This window comes from Thalassophryne amazonica, chromosome 21 (assembly GCF_902500255.1).
Source record: "Thalassophryne amazonica chromosome 21, fThaAma1.1, whole genome shotgun sequence".
NCBI lineage: Eukaryota > Metazoa > Chordata > Actinopteri > Batrachoidiformes > Batrachoididae > Thalassophryne > Thalassophryne amazonica.
In genome coordinates this window covers 23,159,730-23,182,709 of record NC_047123.1, presented here as the reverse complement: position 1 = coordinate 23,182,709, position 22,980 = coordinate 23,159,730, and the positions used below count along the sequence as shown (strand labels likewise).

The 22,980-nt window shown below is 45.5% G+C and overlaps 1 protein-coding gene across 1 annotated transcript in view; it reads right to left on the bottom strand.

Moving 5' to 3' along the window:
* Positions 1–22,637, bottom strand: part of syne1a (spectrin repeat containing, nuclear envelope 1a) — a 218,844-nt gene extending 196,207 nt beyond the window's left edge. Inside the window, 4 exon segments of the mRNA XM_034162578.1 lie at positions 2,294–2,377; positions 3,010–3,105; positions 10,401–10,462; positions 22,192–22,637. Coding sequence (XP_034018469.1) covers positions 2,294–2,377; positions 3,010–3,105; positions 10,401–10,462; positions 22,192–22,336 — 387 coding nt within the window. The 5' untranslated portion in view covers positions 22,337–22,637.
* Between the last annotated feature and the right edge of the window lie 343 nt (positions 22,638–22,980).

Genomic DNA, 22,980 nt, shown 5'->3' with positions numbered 1-22,980 from the left:
CTGTGTATACCGATATCAGGTATCTTATATCAACACAAAGAGGGTTATATTACCAAGGGTATGGCACAACAGGTCATCTTAAGGTATAACATGCCATGCCATATAGCTGAATGAGCACAGATCAAGAATTGGAGCAAGAGCGCTTAAATCAAGAATTGGGGCAGGAGAAGGCAGCATGGGTAAGAGAAGGACTGTGGCTGATAAGAATACAGTGCATCCGGAAAGTATTCACAGAGCTTCACTTTTCCACATTTTGTTATGTTACAGACCTTATTCCAAAATGGAGTAAATTCATCCCCGCCCCCCCCACCCCCCCCCCAGAAGTCTACTCACAACAGCCCATAATGACAACATGAAAAAACTTTTTGAAATTTTTACAAATTTATTAAAATTTGCAAAAATATACTCAAGTCTTTGTTGTAACTGGAATGGTAGCTTACAGTGCCCAAGTTTACACTGCCAGTGTTAACCGGTTTGTTAGAGAGGTGCTTATGACTGAAAAAAGGTCAATTCAGGTCTGGGATTATGTAGTGGTGCTACATGGCGCTTCATCCACCACAACACTGAACCTCCTTGGGTCTTAGATGATTATCACCCATGCAGATAACCACTCCATCCCCATCTCTCAAAAATAACCAGCTATCTGCCACAAGACACTAAGAGGACACCCACACTTCACCTGGCTGTGGCACCTGGATGGTTACTTTCAAAAGGTGAGGATGGGGCGTTTGTCTGCTGGGTAGTTGCCATGAAGACGCAGCAAAGCATGCACCAGCATAGACTTGACTATCTCCCACAGACAGGTGAAACCTGTGGATTATGACCAGCGAAACGCGCCACATGGTCAGCTGTCGTAGCTAACGTTCCCTCATAATGCAAGTCTCCTGAAGTAACTGTTTGTTTGACACAAAGTCATTCCAGCAGAACCCAATGATCCTCCAAAGAGACCTAGTACCAAAAACATCTAGGCATTATCTTAGGTCAACAAGTCTCAAAACCATACAGTAAGACAGGAAGTAACAGGACTCTAATGACTTGGACCTTTGATCTGCAAAGTTGCCTGCATCGCCAAACACCCCAGTGACCTCATGACACCATAAACTCTTCCAAGGCATCTCTCGATCTCAAAAGCTGAGGAGCCAGAGACACAAATATTTCTGGAGAGACAAGTGAATGTCTCTACAAGGTCAATATATAAATACTTCTGATAGCTGAGTCCATGAAGTCACCCAAAGCCTGGATCTTAGTCTTGATCTTGGACAACCATAAGCCCAGCTATTCAGATTCCTCACTCAACTTCTTAGGTGCTGTAATCATGGCATCCATTGACTCCACAATGACCAGAGCATCATCTACAAAGTAGAGATCAATAAACCCCAATAAAGGTGTGAAATAAATGTGGCCATCTTTGAATGTTTGGACAGTGACATGCAAGTCTTTGTTGGACTGCATTTTTGATCAAAGGTGTAAAATGTGACCACAGAACTCCTGGTCCCAAAGAGGACGCCACTCTGGCAAAACTCAAATGGCTTCTAAAGTAAAATAAACACTGTTGAGATGTACATCAGTGTTAGACACAGAGCATATTTACATTTTTGACAGACTTGGAATCACAGAGTCTCATATACAGTGGAATACCCACTGACATCTCATCTCCAGACTGAAGATTACCGTTGTAGGATTTATGGTTTTAACTCTGTCACACTTGAGGAAGCCAAATCAATGTTCCTGCAGATGCCAGCTTTTATGTGTAATTTTATTTATGCACATCCAAATACAGTCCTGTCCAGGGTGTACTTATTCTCACGCCCTATGACTGCTGGGATAGGCTCCAACACCCTCCTCCTCTCCCAATGACCCTTAATTGGAGTAAGTGCGTATAGAAAATGGATGGATGGATGACATATCCAAATACATGACACATGAAGCTTTGAGAATGTAATACGGTCTTCATGGAGAGGCAGTTGATACTTATAGTCGTCTTTGGTAAATTGGAAGTGACATGAATTCGGGTTTGGTGCAACTGCTTTTGAATTGCGGCGACTCAGTTGGCGCGGTATAAATGATAAAGTCAATGGCAAACATATGAATACAGGCTAAATCTGAATAAAGCTCTGGCTGGGTTGGAATTCCAGGCTTTATTTAATCTATTTACCATTTTTGTAGAACAGAGAACAAAAGATGTTTGTTTTGGGATAAATGAAGGATGGGGAGCAGGTGGAGAGGGCACACGAAGTCCAACGGCGGGAGAGGCGGTGGGGGCAACATAAAAAAGAAGGCGCTGATCTCATACCTTCCTCCCCTCAAGGAAGTGGAGAGCTGTACCAATGTTGGCGACCCAGTGGATTCTCTTTAGCTTCTTGCCCTGCTCACATGGCTGGAAGGAAAACGGAGAACAATGGCGAAAGCAAGAAAGTAGGAGACAAAAAGGCAATGAGCTAGAGTGCTGCTGAACAGAACAAGAGTGTTGTCAGATGATGCAATTTGCAAGCTTTAATTAACGTGGGAGAAGTAAACACCCCAAGTATTGATATTAACAAATGAAATTACAGCATCAGAAATAACCAGAGAATCTTGCGGCTGTCTGACCAGAGCTGTGTTTGACTGTAAGCAAATGGATCAATAGGACAGACATCTTGTACCCGAGGCAATATTGGATCCTTGAGCTGTGGGTTCAAGCCGTTGTCTGTACTGTGTGTTTGGCAACTAAGATCTGTCCTTCTTAATCTGGGATTTTCTACTCAATTCAGACATCCTATATAAAAAAAAAAACAGATCAATGAGATTTTCCATTTAATTGTGGCTTATTTCACATGTTCCGTATTACGTCTGCCGTGCTTTTGATATTTGCCTAAACAGCTGAAGCTGCAACTTTAGATTTTTTTAAGACACCTGATCTGATACAAAAATAGACCCTTACTGTATCAGATCAACATTATTAAGCAAAAAAGTGAAGCATTTATGTTTGCAATCAAAATCATATACTGCAGAAATTACCATGAGACTCACCAGTTTTTGTCCGGAGAGGACTTCCAAAAGGGCCAGAAGCATCACACCATCTTTGATGTCTTCAAACAGGTTTGACACAACCAAAGGAGGCACATGCTGCAAAAAAGCAAACAAACAAAAAACAAATAAACCCATCAGTGTTATTTGATAAAAGTACTTAACTTCACCTAATGATATCATTGCCAATTGCTTTTTTAAAATATGACTGGAGAAGTTTGATTTTTTTTAACAACACTAACTCAAGTCAGTCTTATATAGACCCCAAGGCCCATTGGTGCTGGTGATTATTCTCAGAAGCAGACACTAGTTTGACACAGGTTACATCCCAGCCAAGGCTGGTACCCATGTACTGCTGGGTGGACTGAGACAATTCAGTTGAAGTGTCCTGTCCAAGGATAGATATAATGACCGGAATCAAACCCAGCTCGTACATATTGGTTCCCTGGCTCGTGATCACAGAGCTATCTGCTCTACATTACCAAGGATGGGAAAAAAGGTAATTTTACAGTACCTTTAATGCACAAACATTATAGTAACTATCCCAACAGGAGGCCTGAAATAATATTAAATTTCAGTTTTTGCTTTAAACAACCTCTCATCTTGGTATCAAGGTAAGATGTATAAATTCACAGTTTACATAAATCTTGGGTACCAATGTGCACCAAACCCAACAATGTTTCCTCAGTTTTCTTGGAATGCAGCAAAGATGTGGGATTTGAGGTTTAACAGTGATTATATTGTATGTGAAACTATAAGGCAAGAAGTGTGTTTTTCCAGTATTACTATCAAATATGTTTTATGGTGCATAAATAAGTCAGAATTTAATGCATACATTTCGATGTACGACACAGATTTTAACATGTGAAACACGGATAAAGGAAAGCCTCATTAAAAACGTATTCGGAGCCCAAAACGAGTCGGGCTGTGGAGCGTATTACTGACATCTTGAGTCAGCCATAAGCTCAGAGGCTGAATGGGGTCTTCAAATCCGAAAATATGCTGATGATTTCAAACTCTTTACTTCTCATTGACTTCCTGCCTGACCTGACACAGACTTCCAGACTTGGTGGGGGTGGAATCCACATATCTGTGTTTCTTGACTACATGAAGGATTTCTCTAAAAGCCCAGTCACATGGCGGGTCGAGGGGAGTTTTTTTTGGGGGGTGGGGGGTGCATTCAGATGAGTGAGCCATTCACTGGGAGATTAGTGGCAAAGGAAGCGAGGGAGAAAGCAGAGATGCGTGCGTGAGGGTTTCTGCGTTTACTGCAAATATGGGGCGCGTGCTTATGTGGCGAGAAGGAAAAACATAAAACGCCCAACTTTGCTCGGCGGCAGGAAAGACTATTGAAGGCAGAGAGAGAGAAGGGGGTACCAACCTCACGTCTTTCAAAATTAATTAGCAAATACTGTGGCTCTTCTCACTAATTCCTCTTCTAATGTCATTTCATGGCTGTGGATCTTAGAACATTCAGGGAGCACATGCGCCCCTCTTACAAAGTGGCGGCAGAAAAAAAAAACAAACTTAAAAGACCCTTTTGAATGGCTGAATGATACCACCAGCTAATTGAAGATAAATTCACCGATTTGCTCACAGTAATCCTAAAGCTAATGGGAAAATTTGGGGCTAATTACAAAATACGAAAGTCATATCCATTTCCTCTTCTCATTCACATGAGCTAAAAAAATAAATAAATCAAAGGCCTAATGAACTAATTACACATATGTGTCTAGGCCATAATTGATTTTGAGGAAAAGAGTTTCAGGATGTGTGTCTTTCCATCCTCTCATGTTATTCCCTCGGCGGATTCCAGAAGATCTACGCGATGAAAGGCAAAGGCCTAAACAAAGGGGGAAAAAAAATCTGAAGAGCTTTGCTTTGAAGTGCAACATAACCAGTTTGAAGGGACAATCGAAACTAGATACACATTGTACACAAGGATTAAGAGTGTAAATAACCAGTAATTACTGCACACGCACATGCCAGCAAACTCTCCATGATACGTAGATTGACAATTCATCTGCAAATTATAGGACTTGGCTAATTTTTAAAACTCATTTTTGGTTTTGGTGATAGAAGGAAAGAGACAAAGTGAGAATACACATACAACTAAAAGGATTCTCAGAACGCAGAGACCCCCCCCAAAAAACCAATAGTATCCTTTTTGATTACATTTTTAACTATTTGTTACCATACAATTAGAGAAATAAGATTATTTCCCCATTGAAGTATTTTGTTACAGTGAATCTGAACTTTTATGTGGATGTACTATAAGTTTTATACATTAATAGAATATGCCTCCATTGTTCATGAAGATTCATGTAATATTTCCAGAAATATTAATGGGAAAAGTCACAAGCTGTGAAGACAGAAATAGAAACAAAACGTATGGACCAGCCATTTGTCCAACCCTCCTGTTTCATAAGAACTGGTCTGTTATTTGTGTGCAATCTTGCTGACAGTCAGAAAAAACAAAGCAACAAGCATTAATAAATATATAACATGGTAATAAGACAGTGGCCAAGGAGCATGTAGACCTGGTTTTGAATCATGGTCATGCTACCTATCCTATGTGTCCTTGGACTAGACACTTCATCGACATTGTTCCAGTCCTCCCAGTTGTACAAATGGGTACCGGGCTTGACTGAAGAACTAACCTGATATGGACTGGAGACCCATCCGAGAGGAATTGTAGATCCTCATCTGTTTCACGCTATAGAATTCTTGGATAACCACCTGCACCGAGGGGTCTCAGGGCCTGTATAGGATTTACTCCAACTACTGCTGCTGACAGACAACCAAAAAACAAATGTAACCTCCTGGGCAGTTGTAGACCAGGTGGTTCTGTGTGATCACAGTTGGACTACCAATATGTAGATTCCCGATCACGCTAGTTGTCTGTGTCCTTGGACCAGACACTTTGTCTGCATTGTCCCAGTCCACCCAGGTGTAAATGGGTGCCAACCGTGGCTGGGGAAGTGACCTGTGATGGACTGGTGTCCCGTCCAGGGGGAGTGGTAGACGCATAGCTGCTTCACCCTATGGAATCCATAGATAAGTGCTGGATCCATTGAGCCTCAGGGCCTGTATAGGACTTAAGCTTTCTTCTTGTCCTTGGCAGAGGTAAGCATTCTTTATGAATGTTCCTGGATTTCCATTGGGATCTAAAGCTAATCAAATCTTCCTCAACCCACGGTCTAACCCTCTACAAAATGCCATTTAAATCAGTTTGCATGCTTGGGAGGTAGTCAAATAGCAAACCAAACAAAAGCAGTCAAAAAAGTTTACATCTTTTGCTCGAATGTAGTATGCAAGGACTTTCAAAAAACTGAAAAACACCCAAATAACTGCTCTCACACCACAGCATCATATTCTAGATTTCGACAACTTGAGTCGGCCCGCTCCACCCAGCTCCCCCAGTAAAAAAAGAAGGACGGATATAAGGAAACACCAAGTACGGCTGTAATCTATAGGAACACTCAGTTCACTGATGACTGCACTAAAGCTGTTTGCCTGGGAAAGAAAGAAAAAAGCTTCCGAGATGATGAGACTCCTGCCGCTCACGCTGGCCACTCCGTAATTAAGCCTTAACCTTCTCAGAAAGGATTTGGCGAAAAAAAAAAAGGAAAGAAAGTTGTATCCCTCTCACTGAATCGTCTTTTCACTGCTGAGCAGAGTGAAACCTGCAATTTAAAACTATTCGCATTGAAGCGCGTTTCAGGCACAATATGACACTATATGTGGAATTACAAGTTCTAAACATCTCGTGGCGTGCTGCCCTCTCAGATTTTATGTATTTGGCTCCAGAAGTACCTGAAGTAATGGGAGTCATTAATCTTCTTTGTAAATTACATCTTCTCATAAGTGCTGTCTCGCAGAAAGCCCTTATCAGAGCTCATAAGACTTCTTTTGTTATACCTGTGGAGTGGAAAAGTATGGGGTGGGGTGTGATAGGGGAAGGAAGCCCTCGCGCCACGTCTTCACTCACCTAGCGATTAATCATATACCTTTAGGCGCTGAATTAAAGACCTGTGATAACTGGAGTGGTCTAATCATCTGCGTAGCCAAGGGCATGAGGCATCCCTCTGAGAGCAAAGTTAAACCAACTGTTAAAGCTTTTCATTCTCTTTCTTTTCCCGCTTTTGTCCAAACAATCTTCTCATTCCGACATCGCCGAGAAACTAACTTCGTTATTACGACTCATTCCCTGACGCCAGAGGAATCAAATTTTTTGCCTTCTGTTCATTGCTGATGCGACAACAAAGACATTTCCAAAAGAGGAAAACGGACCAATCATTGTCACTATGGTAACATCAGGTGGCAGGTGAAAGGGCAAGTAGCTTCATGATGCATAAGGAGGAGGAGCGTGGCTAATTTGATCAACCGTGCAGAGGGAGAGGCGTAACGGCCGATCCCACTTATCTCCTCCAGTGGAACTGTGATTGTATCGCTAATCCATTGATTAGCTCATTCAGTCAATTAAAGCAATTTTAAATGGGTTTTAAATTATGTTTGTTTGGGCATTTTTGCCATAGCGGTTGGACCGCGTTCCCCCAAACACTAGATCAACAGACAATATGCGATATTAGGCACATCAGGCCACAGCACCAGCACTAATCTTTTTAATCCAGACTTACTGGGCATCCGGCTAAATCTTAATCATCTCGCCCTAATCTCTTCGACCCCGCCATTTCAAAGCGTGACCATGAAATAGCAGGGTCATGCCTCTACTCTTTTGCGTGAGAATGACTTAATAAATAAACTATGTGCTTACCTGAAAGCGTATTAAAAATTCAAGATGGCAAAGTATTGGACTCCGTGCCAATTTTCTGCTACCACGCTCCCAAACCGTGATATTTAATATTACTTCAAGATGTATTCCAATCGGAGTGCTTTTCAAATGAATTTTCTGCTCCGCGTCACGACAGGTCGAGTCTTCCACGGCTGTCATAATTAAATATGAAACCTTGAGAGAAGGGTCTCGGAGTGAAATAACACTTAATTACATTAGTGCACTATTTGCCTTGTCTACTCACTGCTGACACACTACTCAAGAAATAATGGGTTAAATTGAGGAGTCTAATCCAGGATAATACAATAATTACACGCATACGGGGGGGTTCCCATGATGCACTGAGTGTTTCTTTCTCTTTTTGCTCTGTATGCACCACTCTGCATTTAATCATTAGTGATTGATCTCTGCTGTCTTCCACAACATGTCTTTTTCCTGATTCTCTCCCCTCAGCCCCAACCAGTCCCAGCAGAGGACTGCCCCTCCCCGAGCCTGGTTCTGCTGGAGGTTTCTTCCTGTTAAAAGGGAGTTTTTCCTTCCCACTGTCGCCAAGTGCTTGCTCATAGGGGGTCGTTTTGACCGTTGGGGTTTTTCTGTGATTATTGTATGGCTTTTGCCTTACAATATAAAGCGCCTTGGGGCAACTGTTGTTGTGATTTGGCGCTATATAAATAAAATTTATTTGAAATTGATTTGAAATAAGCTAAAGCTAACAGGCTAATCTGGGGTGACCAGACATCCTGTTTTCCAGGCCATCCTGTTTTTTTTTTTTAGAAAGTGATGACAATGTCCTGGTTTTCATTGTTTTTCATTGGGCCATTAAACTGACCTGCAGTGGGGGAGCTACTAATCGCCAGAACTATAGGTGGAATAGAATTGGAACAACTGTTAATTGGCGAAATGGATGACAATCGGCGGAATAGGTCGTTTTTGCTTATATTACACCCAAAACAAGTATTGATGAGATGATCAGGTCTCACCATTAAAATAATCCAATTATTTAGCCACTATATAAAGCTTTAGGTCGGCATTAAAAACCCCAATCTCTTGAAAGAACAGCGACGGAAAGGTAGAACAGGAGCTTGTGCGGTGCCATCTAGTGTTAATGAGGGTAAATTTTCCAATATGGCGAGCTGCTATTCTGGCGATTAGTGCTAATTGGGACAGAAAAGAGATAAGTTTGTGCTTTGAACATGATTGTGTGTGTGTGTGTGGGGGGGGGGGGGGGGGGGGGGGTAGTTCCAGCATAAACATGCAATTTTTTCTGCTTTGTATGATAACATTTTTTGACATTGGTTATCAATATCTTGAGAGTAGGGGACATAGTGAGGTGTTGTTCTGTCAATCATTCCATCAATTGTATTATCATTACGGTTCTGCCAACCGTTCCGGTTCCGCCGATTAGTACCTGTTGCCAACTGAGTATTATTTCAGTATCTCATTGTCAGGCTGAGTGTCCTGGTTTTCGGTAATCAAAATATGGTCTCCCGAGGCTAATCTGAGTTTTTGTGTTTAATTATTAAACCATAGTTTTGCACACTGGGGGATGGTTTTCGTAACGGGTGCCTTATGTGCAGAAATTTAGAAATTATGACCAGAATATTGCCTCAGTAACCATGGAGTCAATGTCGCTAAGCTATGGATGCCTGTTAATTAGTGCTATTGGTGCTAAATACAAATTAAATCTCACAAAAATTTCATTCAAAGGAAATACTGGAGCACAGACTTCTTAGATGGTGCAATGGTGCAGTCAACCGCACAGCATTATGTCAAACATTTGTAATAAAATGCTCAGAAAGGACAAACCAAGAGAGTCCAGCCACTGCTGGTGGGGCCGTGAATCCACCACAACACACACTAGCTGTCAATTAAAGCAACTACATTTCAAATTATTCATAACTTTTGTGGCTTAAAATATCATAACTGTACTGTTAAACTATACTGTTGTTAATGAACACTGGTTCATCCTGTTCAAAGGTTAGATACTCTTAAAACGGGGAAATTAGCTACAGAAACCAAAAGTTTTTTCATTTTTTAAATGTTTGGGCGATGCTGCAAACGTGTTCATTTCTGCTGTAATGTTTGGAATGTAATGAATTTCTCCTCTGTGAGATCAATAAAGTTTATCTTTGGCAGTTCCACATTGGCTTAATTTTTCGGCACTGGGTGTAGACACAATGAAACGCAAACACACGGAAGTTGGGAAGTTGAAGCAGCCTGTGTCGAGATAAAAATCTTACAAGTTACCAATACTTAAATTACTAACTGCACCTTGCAGGAAAATTGGCTGCAGAGCGTATTAAACTAAGCGGTAATTAGAGGGAAAGTAAATCCTTGCTACCAGCTATGTGAGATTGGTAGAATAAAAAGGAATGTGAGTCAGTCTCATGACCGGCCTCACAGTGTGGGGCTTTCTTTTCTTTCTTTTCTTTTTTTTCTGGAAATAGAGTAAAAGTCACAGTGACAACCGTGGATGGAGCAAAGTCAGGGGGAGAAGTGGGAAAGCAATGAAACAGAGAGGATTTCAAACAGCAGCAGGGTTTGGATAAAGGGACAACACAATGCTGGCAGTCGCCTCGAGAAGCAGCCAGACTCTTACCTTCGCCAAATGGGAATTGATCCATTTCGTGAACGTCCTTTTCTGCACCGCCTCCTGCTCATCTGTAAATCAAAGCCCAAAGCGTCGAGATCAGTCATATGCAATAATAAACAAAGAGTGGGAGGGATTAAAAACTCAATCTTTTCTTTGTGCATTGAGAGTTTCTGCTATTCTAATTAACTTACTGACATTATTACCTCGTATCTCAGCATAGCGGCACTCGATCATAAACCCACGTGGGAAGAAAGCACGTGACATTTAAAGATTCCTTTCAGCGGGGACTGAAAATATCAGAAGAATGCCTTTTTTAAATATATTAGGGCACTTGTTCCCCAGAGACAGGCACCTTTGATATGAACAATAAGCTTTCAATTTGTTGGGACGACTGTTCCAGCAATCACGCCGCTTTAAAAAGCCAAACATACCTTAAACGTGCCAATTCACGTACAGCACAAGCAAGGAAGGACAGGGTTTGGGGTTCCTAATATGATAAGTTCCGTTTACGAGACACACAATCAATGCCATAGACGTTTGCTTTAAAAGGCCACTTAACTTAACTGAGGCCACAACACAAATCGAAGCTGTGTTTTGTAGTGTCGACTCCAGAGGGTTAATTTTCTTTCCTCAGTCAGTGAATATACAATGTGTCTTGTTAATTCAGATTGTAGAGAGACAATCTATCTATCCCCTCCACATGTTTAAGACAATAAGTCAAAACCAGTAAATGCTACCATCTGTTAAATCACTAAATTAAAAGGGCATATCATGACTATAAACAGACTCAAATCTGGTTTACTTTAATGCACCAGATTAATAAAAAAGGTAACTGTGTATTCATTAATTTATTTATTTAACTTATGCAAACACCATATACTTGTCTGCCACCTGCTGGATATGTTAGGGCTTGTTTCAGGGAGTAATCTTATCATCACATGCATAACTGCAGGCTTACTTGTAGTTCCTAGGGTTTGTAAGAGTAGAATGGGAGGCAGAGCCTTCAGCTTTCAGGCTCCTCTCCTGTGGAACCAGCTCCCAATTCAGATCAGGGAGACAGACACCCTCTCTACTTTTAAGATTAGGCTTAAAACTTTCCTTTTTGCTAAAGCTTATAGTTAGGGCTGGATCAGGTGACCCTGAACCATCCCTTAGTTATGCTGCTATAGACGTAGACTGCTGGGGGGTTCCCATGATGCACTGTTTCTTTCTCTTTTTGCTCTGTATGCACCACTCTGCATTTAATCATTAGTGATCGATCTCTGCTCCCCTCCACAGCATGTCTTTTTCCTGGTTCTCTCCCTCAGCCCCAACCAGTCCCAGCAGAAGACTGCCCCTCCCTGAGCCTGGTTCTGCTGGAGGTTTCTTCCTGTTAAAAGGGAGTTTTTCCTTCCCACTGTAGCCAAGTGCTTGCTCACAGGGGGTCGTTTTGACCGTTGGGGTTTTACATCATTATTGTATGGCCTTGCCTTACAATATAAAGCGCCTTGGGGCAACTGTTTGTTGTGATTTGGCGCTATATAAAAAAAAAATTGATTGATTGATTGATAACGGAAATTAGGTACAGGTGTGATTGAAGTGACATGTTGCTTAAAATGAAATGAGTTGGTTTCTTTCATTTCCAAAGCCTAGATAGCCTTGATAGCCACCACTGCCTATACAAAAGATAAAAATAACAGTGACAACTGTTTAGAAATAACACTAGTGACATGATGCAAATGCAAATTGGGAACAGTTGACAAAATGAACAGTTAGAACTGTTTAAAAAAATCTTGCATAACTAATAATAAGTGGTACAGGATTGTGGCTGATCTCCTTTACGTGAGGCTTATTTTCCGTCACGCTTTCTAAAATTTGGTTTATTTCTCAATTTCACCAGGTTCTGATTCCTGGGAAACATTCCACTTTTATTAATGTGAGACTATTAAAGCAAGTGGACCAAGAAGGGACACTCACAGAGTGCAGCACCTGTGCCCTACGTGTCTGGAATACACATTCATCTTTGTGATTCAGCAATACCGTAAAATACGGCCCTGTATAGCCTTGACATTTGATCAATTCTGTCCAAAAAGGAACCACTTTCTCATCAACTAACACACAATCCTTCAGCCATGTTTAATCCAGTAAACAGTTTAAGATCAAAGGTCATGTGACCACTATAAAGGTGATATATGACTAAATAATAGTGTTGGGTAGCACCTGTCAATGTGTCTTTAACCAATTCCTTCAAATAACATTCTAAATAAGTTTGACCTTTCAATGCCACCCAAGGTCAAGGTCATGTGATATGACTTCAAGCTAGTGTTTAATAGCAGCCATGGGTATGTCTTCAATCAACTCCTTGAAATAGCATTTGAAATAAGTCACAGTCACTCCGGGGGAACAGTCACAAGAGGAACAGTAGTAGCCAGTAAGCCAGTAGCGAGCTGTATTTCTGGAATTTATATTTGTACAACCCCTGGCAATAATTATGGAATCACTGGCCTCGGAGGATGTTCATTCAGTTGTTTAATTTTGTAGAAAAAAAGCAGATCACAGACATGACACAAAACTAAAGTCATTTCAAATGGCAACTTTCTGGCTTTAAGAAACACTATAAGAAATCAGGAAAAAAATTGTGGCAGTCAGGAACGGTTACTTTTTTAGACCAAGCAGAGGGAAAAAAATATGGACTCACTCAATTCTGAGGAATAAATTATGGAATCGCCCTGTAAATTTTCATCCCCAAAACTAACACCTGCATCAAATCAGATCTGCTCGTTAGTCTGCATCTAAAAAGGAGTGATCACACCTTGGAGAGCTGTTGCACCAAGTGGACTGACATGAATCATGGCTCCAACACGAGAGATGTCAATTGAAACAAAGGAGAGGATTATCAAACTCTTAAAAGAGGGTAAATCATCACACAATGTTGCAAAAGATGTTGGTTGTTCACAGTCAGCTGTGTCTAAACTCTGGACCAAATACAAACAACATGGGAAGGTTGTTAAAGGCAAACATACCGGTAGACCAAGGAAGACATCAAAGCGTCAAGACAGAAAACTTAAAGCAATATGTCTCAAAAATCAAAAATACACAACAAAACAAATGAGGAACGAATGGGAGGAAACTGGAGTCAACGTCTGTGACCGAACTGTAAGAAACCGCCTAAAGGAAATGTGATTTACATACAGAAAAGCTAAATGAAAGCCATCATTAACACCTAAACAGAAAAAAACAAGGTTACAATGGGCTAAGGAAAAGCAATCGTGGACTGTGGATGACTGGATGAAAGTCATATTCAGTGATGAATCTCAAATCTGCATTGGGCAAGGTGATGATGCTGGAACTTTTGTTTGGTGCCATTCCAATGAGATTTATAAAGATGACTGCCTGAAGAGAACATGTAAATTTCCACAGTCATTGATGATATGGGGCTGCATGTCAGGTAAAGACACTGGGGAGATGCCTGTCATTACACCATCAATAAATGCACAAGTTTACGTGGATATTTTGAACACTTTTCTTATCCCATCAATTGAAGGGATGTTAGGGGATGATGAAATCATTTTTTCAAGATGATAATGCATCTTGCCATAGAGCGAAAACTGTGAAAACATTCCTTGCAAAAAGACACATAGGGTCAATGTCATGGCCTGCAAATAGTCCGGATCTTAATCCAAGCTGAAAATCTTTGGTGGAAGTTGAAGAAAATGGTCCATGACAAGGCTCCAACCTGCAAAGCTGATCTGGAAACAGCAATCAAAGAAAGTTGGAGCCAGATTGATGAAGAGTACTGTTTGTCACTCATTAAGTCCATGCCTCAGAGACTGCAAGCTGTTATAAAAGCCAGAGGTGGTGCAACAAAATACTAGTGATGTGTTAGAGTGTTCTTTTGTTTTTCATGATTCCATAATTTTTTCCTCAGAATTGAGTGATTCCATATTTTTTTCCCTCTGCTTGGTTTAAAAAAAGTAACCATTACTGACTGCCACAATTTTTTTTCTTGATTTCTTATAGTGTTTCTTAAAGCCAGAAAGTTGCCATTTGAAATGACTTTAGTTTTGTGTCATGTCTGTGATCTGCTTTTTTTTCTACAAAATTAAACAACTGAATGAACATCCTCTGAGGCCGGTGATTCCATAATTTTTTCTAGGGGTTGTATATACATTTTGTACATTGTTTTTTACTTCTACTTTGATGCTCTGTGTGCTTCTTACCCTGTGTGCTGCTATACAATGCTGCTGGAACCTCAATTCCCCTGAGGGAGTCTTCCCAAGGGATTAATAAATTTTGATCTAATCTAATCTAGTATTGTTTAATAGCAAAAATGGATGTGAGTGGGTGAGAAACAGTATGCTAAACAAGTTTGTTGTTTCAAGCTCAGATCAAAGGTCATGTGACTAACAGAAAGGCAATATATGACTTCATATTAGTGTTTAATTGTGACTACAGGTGCATCTTTAACCAGTTACTTTCCGCCAATGTATAAGCACTGGACCACAATATTGACCATTGTGTTGTGTGGGCTGCCAGAAGAGGAGGTACTGCTGGCCCACCACCAGAGGGCGCCCTGCCTGAAGTGCGGGCTTCAGGCACGAGAGGGCGCTGCCGCCACGGACACAGCCACTGTCTTTGCTCTTCGCCAGCAGTACCAGATCCGACAGTCGGAGACGGTGATCACCTGGGAATTCGGGACTTGGCGGCTCCAGTATTCACCAGGTTCGGTGGCGGCGGAAATCGTGTGGTTCCGGCTCTTCTCAGGACAGACGTCTTCTATCCTCGGGCCTGCCCACACGTCACCTTTGTGGATTGACTGTTATCAGATTCTGAGATTGTCTGTATATTCGTTGTGCACCTTACAACATTAAATTGTTACTTTTTTGGCTTATCTATTGACCGTTCATTTGCGCCCCCTGTTGTGGGTCCGTGTCACTACACTTTCACAACAGGATATCTCGGCCAGCGTCATGGATCCCGAGGGGCGTCACCCATCTGTTGGACAGCCAATGGAAGAGCAGGGTGCACAGGCGTCTGCAGGAGGCGTGCTCGGTGAGTTGCAGCAAATCCTCACCGCCTTTACCGCTCGGCTGGATTTGATGTCCGAGCAAAATGTCATCCTTAATCGCAGGATGGAGGCTCTCATCGCACAGGTGGAAACGCGCGATCAGAGCGCTGCTGCGGCTCCTCCTCCTGCCGACCCGGTGCCGGATATTAACATTCCACTGGTCGTTCAACGAACCCCCCCACCATCCCCTGAAGCATACATAAGTCCCCCAGAGCCGTACGGGGGTTGTGTGGAGACGTGCGCGGACTTTCTGAGGCAGTGTTCGCTCGTCTTTGCACAACGACCCGTGATGTACGCGTCTGACGCCAGCAAGGTGGCTTATGTTATTAACTTGCTTCGGGGTAAGGCATGCGCCTGGGCTACGGAGCTCTGGGAACAGAACTCACGGTTGTTATCAGCATACACTGGGTTTGTGGGGGAGTTCAGAACAGTGTTTGATCACCCTAACAGAGGAGAGACCGCTTCAACAATGCTGCTGTCAATGCGACAGGGGCGCCGGTGCGCAGCCGAATATGCAGTCGACTTCCGCATCGCGGCTGCGAGGTTCGGCTGGAATAACGTTGCGCTCCGCGCCGCCTTCATAAACGGACTGTCATCGGTCCTGAAGGAGCATCTGGTAGCTAAGGAAGAACCGCGGGATTTAGATGGGCTTATCGATCTCGTTATACGGTTAGACAATCGGTTGGAGGAACGCCGTCGGGAGCGAGGCGAAGGACGTGGCTGGGTACGCGCCGTCCCTCTCCCTTCCGGGTTCGAAAAGGGGCCGCCCTCCCCACGCTCCACAGCCGCAGCGCTCCGTGGGGCAACAGCTCCCCCTGCTGACGTTGCTAGGGAAACGCACAGGGCCAAACTGAGAACAGATGACAGAATGAGGAGGCTGGTCCGCGGGGAGTGTTTTCTCTGCAGCTCAAAGGCGCACATAGAGAAAAACTGCCCCAAACGGCCACAACGACAACAACCGCCCTTAGAGACTGGGCTAAGGGGGGGTCATAACATTCACGTGGGACACACACAGATTGCCACACGACTCCCAGTTACAATCCTGAGCGGGGATTTAACCCTTCAAGCCCCAGCACTGGTGGACACGGGGTCAGAAGGGAATCTGCTAGACAGCAGATGGGCAAGGGAGGTAGGGCTCCCTCTGGTGGCGCTTCCTTCGCCATTGCAGGTGCGGGCACTAGATGGCACCCTCCTCCCTTTAATCACACACAAGACACAACCAGTAACTCTGGTGGTGTCTGGGAATCACCGGGAGGAGATTGAGTTTTTTGTAACTCCTTCTACCTCCCGCGTGATTTTGGGCTTCCCATGGATGTTGAAACACAATCCCCGGATTGATTGGCCGTCTGGGGTAGTGGTTCAGTGGAGCGAAACCTGCCATCGGGTGTGTTTAGGATCCTCGGTTCCTCCCGGTTTGCATGCTAAGGAGGAGGTCAAAGTCCCTCCCAATCTGACGGCAGTGCCGGTTGAGTACCACGATCTTGCTGACGTCTTCAGCAAAGATCTGGCACTCACCCTTCCCCCGCACCGTCCGTACGATTGTGCCATTGATTTGGTTCCAGGCGTTGAGTTCCCGTCCAGCAGGCTGTACAACCTCTCACGACCTGAGCGCGAATCAATGGAGACCTACATCCGGGACTCATTAGCTGCCGGGCTGATCCGGAACGCCACCTCCCCGATGGGTGCAGGTTTCTTTTTTGTGGGCAAGAAAGATGGCGGACTCCGTCCATGCATTGATTACAGGGGGCTGAATGAGATTACGGTTCGCAACCGATACCCGTTGCCATTGTTGGATTCCGTGTTCACCCCCCTACATGGAGCAAAAATCTTTACTAAGTTGGATCTTAGAAATGCATATCACCTGGTTAGGATCCGGAAGGGATACGAATGGAAGACAGCATTTAACACCACGTTAAGGCACTTTGAGTACCTGGTCATGCCGTTCAGCCTCACCAACGCCCCCGCGACGTTCCAAGCCTTGGTTAACGACGTCTTGCGGGACTTCCTGCACCGATTCGTCTTCGTATATCTGGACGATATTCTCATCTTTTCTCCGGATCCTGAGACCCATGTCCAGCATGTACGTCAGGTCCTGCAGCGGTTGTTAGAGAACCGACTGTTTGTGAAGGGCGAGAAGTGCGAGTTTCACCGCACGTCTTTGTCCTTCCTGGGGTTTATCATCTCCTCTAACTCCGTCGCCCCTGATTTGGCCAAGGTTGCGGCGGTGAGAGATTGGCCCCAACCAACAAGCCGTAGGAAGCTGCAACAGTTCCTCGGCTTCGCTAATTTCTATAGGAGGCACAGACAGGTAGTTAGCCCCCTGACAGCCCTGACCTCTCCAAAAGTCCCCTTCACCTGGTTGGATCGGTGCGAAGCCGCGTTCAAGGAGTTGAAACGACGGTTCTCTACTGCGCAAGTTTTGGTGCAGCCCGACCCTAGCCGCCAGTTCGTGGTTGAAGTGGACGCCTCTGACTCAGGGATAGGAGCCGTGCTATCCCAGAGCGGAGAGACCGATAAGGTTCTTCACCCGTGTGCCTACTTTTCTCGCAGGTTGACCCCGGCTGAACGGAACTATGACGTCGGCAATCGAGAACTCCTTGCGGTGAAAGAGGCTCTTGAGGAGTGGAGACACCTGTTGGAGGGAGCGTCTGTGCCGTTCACGGTTTTCACTGACCATTGGAACCTGGAGTATATCAGGACCGCCAGGCGGCTGAACCCCAGGCAAGCCCGTTGGTCACTGTTCTTCGGACGTTTTGACTTCCGGATCACCTATCGCCCTGGGACCAAGAACCAGAGTTCGGATGCCTTGTCCCGGGTACACGAAGACGAAGTCAAAACTTTGCTGTCGGATCCACCGGAGCCCATCATTCCGGAGTCCACTATCGTGGCCACCCTCACCTGGGACGTGGAGAAGACTGTCCGGGAGGCCCTGGCACGGAGCCCGGACTCCGGAACTGGTCCGAAGAATTGTCTGTACGTCCCACCAGAGGCCAGAGCTGCAGTCTTGGACTTCTGTCACGGTTCCAAGCTCTCCTGTCATCCAGGGGTGCGAAGTACCGTGGCAGTTGTCCGGCAGCGCTTCTGGTGGGCGTCTATGGAGGCTGACGTCCGGGAGTACATCCAGGCCTGCACCACCTGTGCCAGGGGCAAGGCAGACCACAAGAGGTCCCAAGGGCTTCTCCAGCCACTTCCTGTGCCTCATCGCCCCTGGTCCCATATCAGCCTGGATTTCGTCACGGGCCTCCCGCCGTCCCAGGGCAACACCACCATCTTCACGATAGTGGACCGATTCTCCAAGGCGGCCCACTTCGTGGCCCTCCCGAAGCTCCCAACAGCCCAGGAGACAGCAGACCTCCTGGTTCACCACGTCGTCCGTCTGCATGGGATACCTACCGATATCGTCTCTGATAGTGGTCCCCAGTTCTCCTCACACGTCTGGAGGAGCTTCTGCCGGGAACTGGGGGCCACTGTGAGCCTCTCGTCCGGGTATCACCCGCAGACCAATGGACAGGCAGAACGGGCCAATCAGGAATTGGAGCAAGCCCTGTGCTGTGTGACGTCCGCACACCCGACGGCCTGGAGTGAACATCTGGCCTGGATCGAGTATGCGCATAACAACCAGGTGTCCTCTGCCACCGGCCTCTCCCCGTTTGAGGTGTGTTTGGGGTATCAGCCCCCATTGTTTCCCGTGGTGGAGGGAGAGGTCGGTGTGCCCTCGGTCCAGGTCCACCTGCGGAAGTGCCGTCGGGTGTGGCACTCCGCCCGTTCTGCCTTGTTGAAGGCCCGGATGAGGGCGAAGACCCATGCGGACCGCCGGCGATCCCCGGCCCCTGCTTACCAGCCCAGGCAGGAGGTGTGGCTATCCACGAAGGACATCCCCCTCCAGGTAGATTCCCAAAACTCAAGGACAGGTATATTGGACCATACAGAATCCTCAAAATCCTCAGTCCTGCCGCAGTGAAGCTCCAACTCCCGGCTTCACTGCGGATCCACCCAGTCTTTCATGTGTCCAGGATCAAGCCTCACCACACCTCACCCCTCTGTGCTCCCGGTCCGGTGCCGCCTCCTGCCCGGATCATTGACGGGGAGCCGGCTTGGACAGTGCGCCGGCTCCTGGACGTCCGTCGAATGGGCCGGGGGTTCCAATATCTGGTGGACTGGGAGGGGTATGGACCCGAAGAACGCTCCTGGGTGAAGAGGAGCTTCATCCTGGATCCAGCCCTCCTGGCCGATTTCTACCGTCGACACCCCGATAAGCCTGGTCGGGCGCCAGGAGGCGCCCGTTGAGGGGGGGGTCCTGTTGTGTGGGCCGCCAGAAGAGGAGGTACTGCTGGCCCACCACCAGAGGGCGCTCTGCCTGAAGTGCGGGCTTCAGGCACGAGAGGGCGCTGCCGCCACGGACACAGCCGGGAGTGACAGCTGTCACTCATTCTTCATCATCTCACTCCATAAAACCCAGACGTCATCTCCACCTCATCGCCGAGATATCGTACTTCTATGGAGGTAACTTTCTCTGCCAGCATTAAGTGATTCTAAGAGCTATTGTGTTGCAGCTGTCAACCAGAGGACCGGCGTGGGTCGCGACTGTTTCGTCCTATTTCCCGTCAGATAAGTGGTTACACAGACGCTGCACGAGTGTGTATTAGAGGTGGAGGTGGCATTCCCACCGTTGTTGTTACGGGGTGTACACACACCCACACTTGACTGTCTTTGCTCTTCGCCAGCAGTACCAGATCCGACAGTCGGGGACGGTGATCACCTGGGAATTCAGGACTTGGCGGCTCCAGTATTCACCAGGTTCGGTGGCGGCGGAAATCGTGTGGTTCCGGCTCTTCTCAGGACAGATGTCTTCTATCCTCGAGCCTGCCCACACGTCACCTTTGTGGATTGACTGTTATCAGATTCTGAGATTCTGTATATTCGTTGTGCACCTTACAACATTAAATTGTTACTTTTTTGGCTCATCTATTGACCGTTCATTTGCGCCCCCTGTTGTGGGTCCGTGTCACTACACTTTCACAACACTGCCTGTAACCTTGACTTTTAACCAATTATTTCCAAAATCAAATCACTTCATCTTTTTCTGACCCTGACTCATTCCACCATGTTTGATCCAAAGTGGGTCAAAACTCTTCAAGGTATTTTGTTCACACATTGATAGACACACACAGGACCAAAAATAATACACGCTACCGTGCACAGGTGTAACAACAGAGAAGGAAAAAAAAAACATGTTATGCAAGTGGAATAAAGTTGCTCAGCTGATTCAAGTGCAATATCTCACGAGTGGTGGGGCTGAGAAACTGAGAAAAAATAAATAAAACACACAAAACATTATCATCTGTTTTTCTGGTGTGGCTGAAATTCTTCCACATGCACAGACACTCTTGTGCACACAGCAGATGTAGAAATGAGAAATGAACATTCTCTGCAGGCTTTTTTTTTTCTCCAAAGCAGTTAATGAATTCCTGCTGCAATTTATCCTTCTTGATAACTTGTGACAGTAAAATTCATTGTTGCTTGCAGCCTGCTGCAAAGAGCGCCGGGCTTCTGCGATTCACGTGCAACAGCCACACGCGTCACATTACAAGCAACAACACAGACTTGTGCTTCAGTCGGGACTCCGCAGATTCAATCAGGTGTTGTGAGTGGCACATGTTAGAGGCGTCTTTTTTCTCCCGATCCTTTCTGCACCGCGGAGCAATATCCTCGAGATAAGCGTGTTATCAGTGAACGAGGACGTCTGACACAGTGCTTTTCCCCTCCCTTAATGAAATATGCTGACGGCTCCGCTACACACAAGTTTGTTAGTGTGTTGGAGTACTGTGTGTGTGTGTGTGTGTGTGTGTGTGTGTGTGTGTATCAGAGGTGGGGACTCTTTCATACATAATGCAGATACATTCACGCACTGTCATACGTGTCATTGAGCATCCCCCCGCCCCCCTTTCTTTATGAATTAATCTTTTGATTGGGTCCAACAGTAATCAAATATTGATGGGGTGTAATATTTGAGGAGAATGAGAGAGAGATGGAGCAGCCTGCGATCATGAGTGTGCGTGCACGTGCTATGGTGCCAGCCACTTCAATCTCAGGGACGAGGTGACTTTGAACTCTGCAGATGCGTTCTTTCAATAACACAAAGCCAAACGGCCGCGCTCGGCGAGCAAAGCCTCGCAGCGGCATTTTAACACACTTGATTGCCTTCTCAGCTCTCGCCGGCCTGCGTCATTAGTCTCAGCCGCAGCCCTCCCACACACACACACCCACCCACCCACTGCCGAGTGCCCACTTTGACCCCCCGCACTGAAGATGACCTTAATTAAATATCACTGAAATCTTTTTACTCGTCTCCCAAGGGCGCACGTCTGCTGACAGACTGCGGTGATGCCAGCTCAGACCGACAGAGGAGCAAACTGTCAACTCTTCTGATTATTAATATTTCCGATCATTTTTTTCTGCAGGTTTTATCCTGATTGACTTTATCAGTCAGCCATGCACAGATGGTCATGGGGTCAAAACAGATCAAAAATATGGAAAAACCTGTATGTTGTTCTAATCAGGTGTACGCATGCACATTCTGCAAATTTGGAAACACCCTCTTTAAATATAAGGCTTGAACACTCCAACTAAATAAATAAGCAGTAAACGAGTACAAGTGCATACTGCAAAAGCACACACACACACACCACAAACTTGCCTTCTTTTCTCACACTTTCTTTCTGACAGCCATCCACACATCTGCTGACTTACTGCGCAGGTAGTGGAAAAACCCTGTCACCAGGTTGAGGGATGTGTTCTTTTTCGGGGAGGCTTCGCCCCCTGCTCGTCGTGCCATCGCGTATCGTAGACTGTGCCTCGACTCCTGCCTATTTTCATCAGGAAGCGAAGAGGACATACACGGGGAGAGGGTACAATTGCCCTTGCTGCTTGCCCTTGCTGCCTCTTCTCCCTCCCTCTTTGAGGAGACGCCTTTTTAAAAGCGTTCCCTGGAGCCTCGACTTCCTGAAGTGACAGCCGCGAAAACTGTTGCTCTCTGGGAAGGAAGGTCTCGCCTCTCCGGGTAGTCCTGTCTGTCTCTGGTGTTTCTGTCCTGTCCTGCAGTAACAGGCTGCAGTCCTGCCGCCGAAGCACCTTGACAGTGTGAGTGCACGCGTGATGCAAAGACTGTGTGTGTGTATGTGCAAGCGTGGCGCAGTGCCGGCTCGCCTCAGCATCAATCTTTCTCGCTCTGTCCTGTTCTCCCTTCCTCTCTCTCTCTCTCTCTTCTTTCTATCTTTCCTCCCTTCTCTCTGTTTCCTGTCTTTCTCACTGTAGGCTGCAGGAGCAATCTACTTTCCTCCACCAGCCAGCCAATCAGCGCATGCGAGAAGAAATGATGTCACAGCAGCCCCATCCTGATATCGCAGTGCTTTTGGTGGTCGTGTGAGTCGAGGGGAGCCGTTTAGCGAGTTAGAGGGAGAGGAAGCGGGAGCACCGCTCTGACAGCATCTTTTTGCACATCCATCCTCCACACAGGACTCATCACACCATGACAAAAAT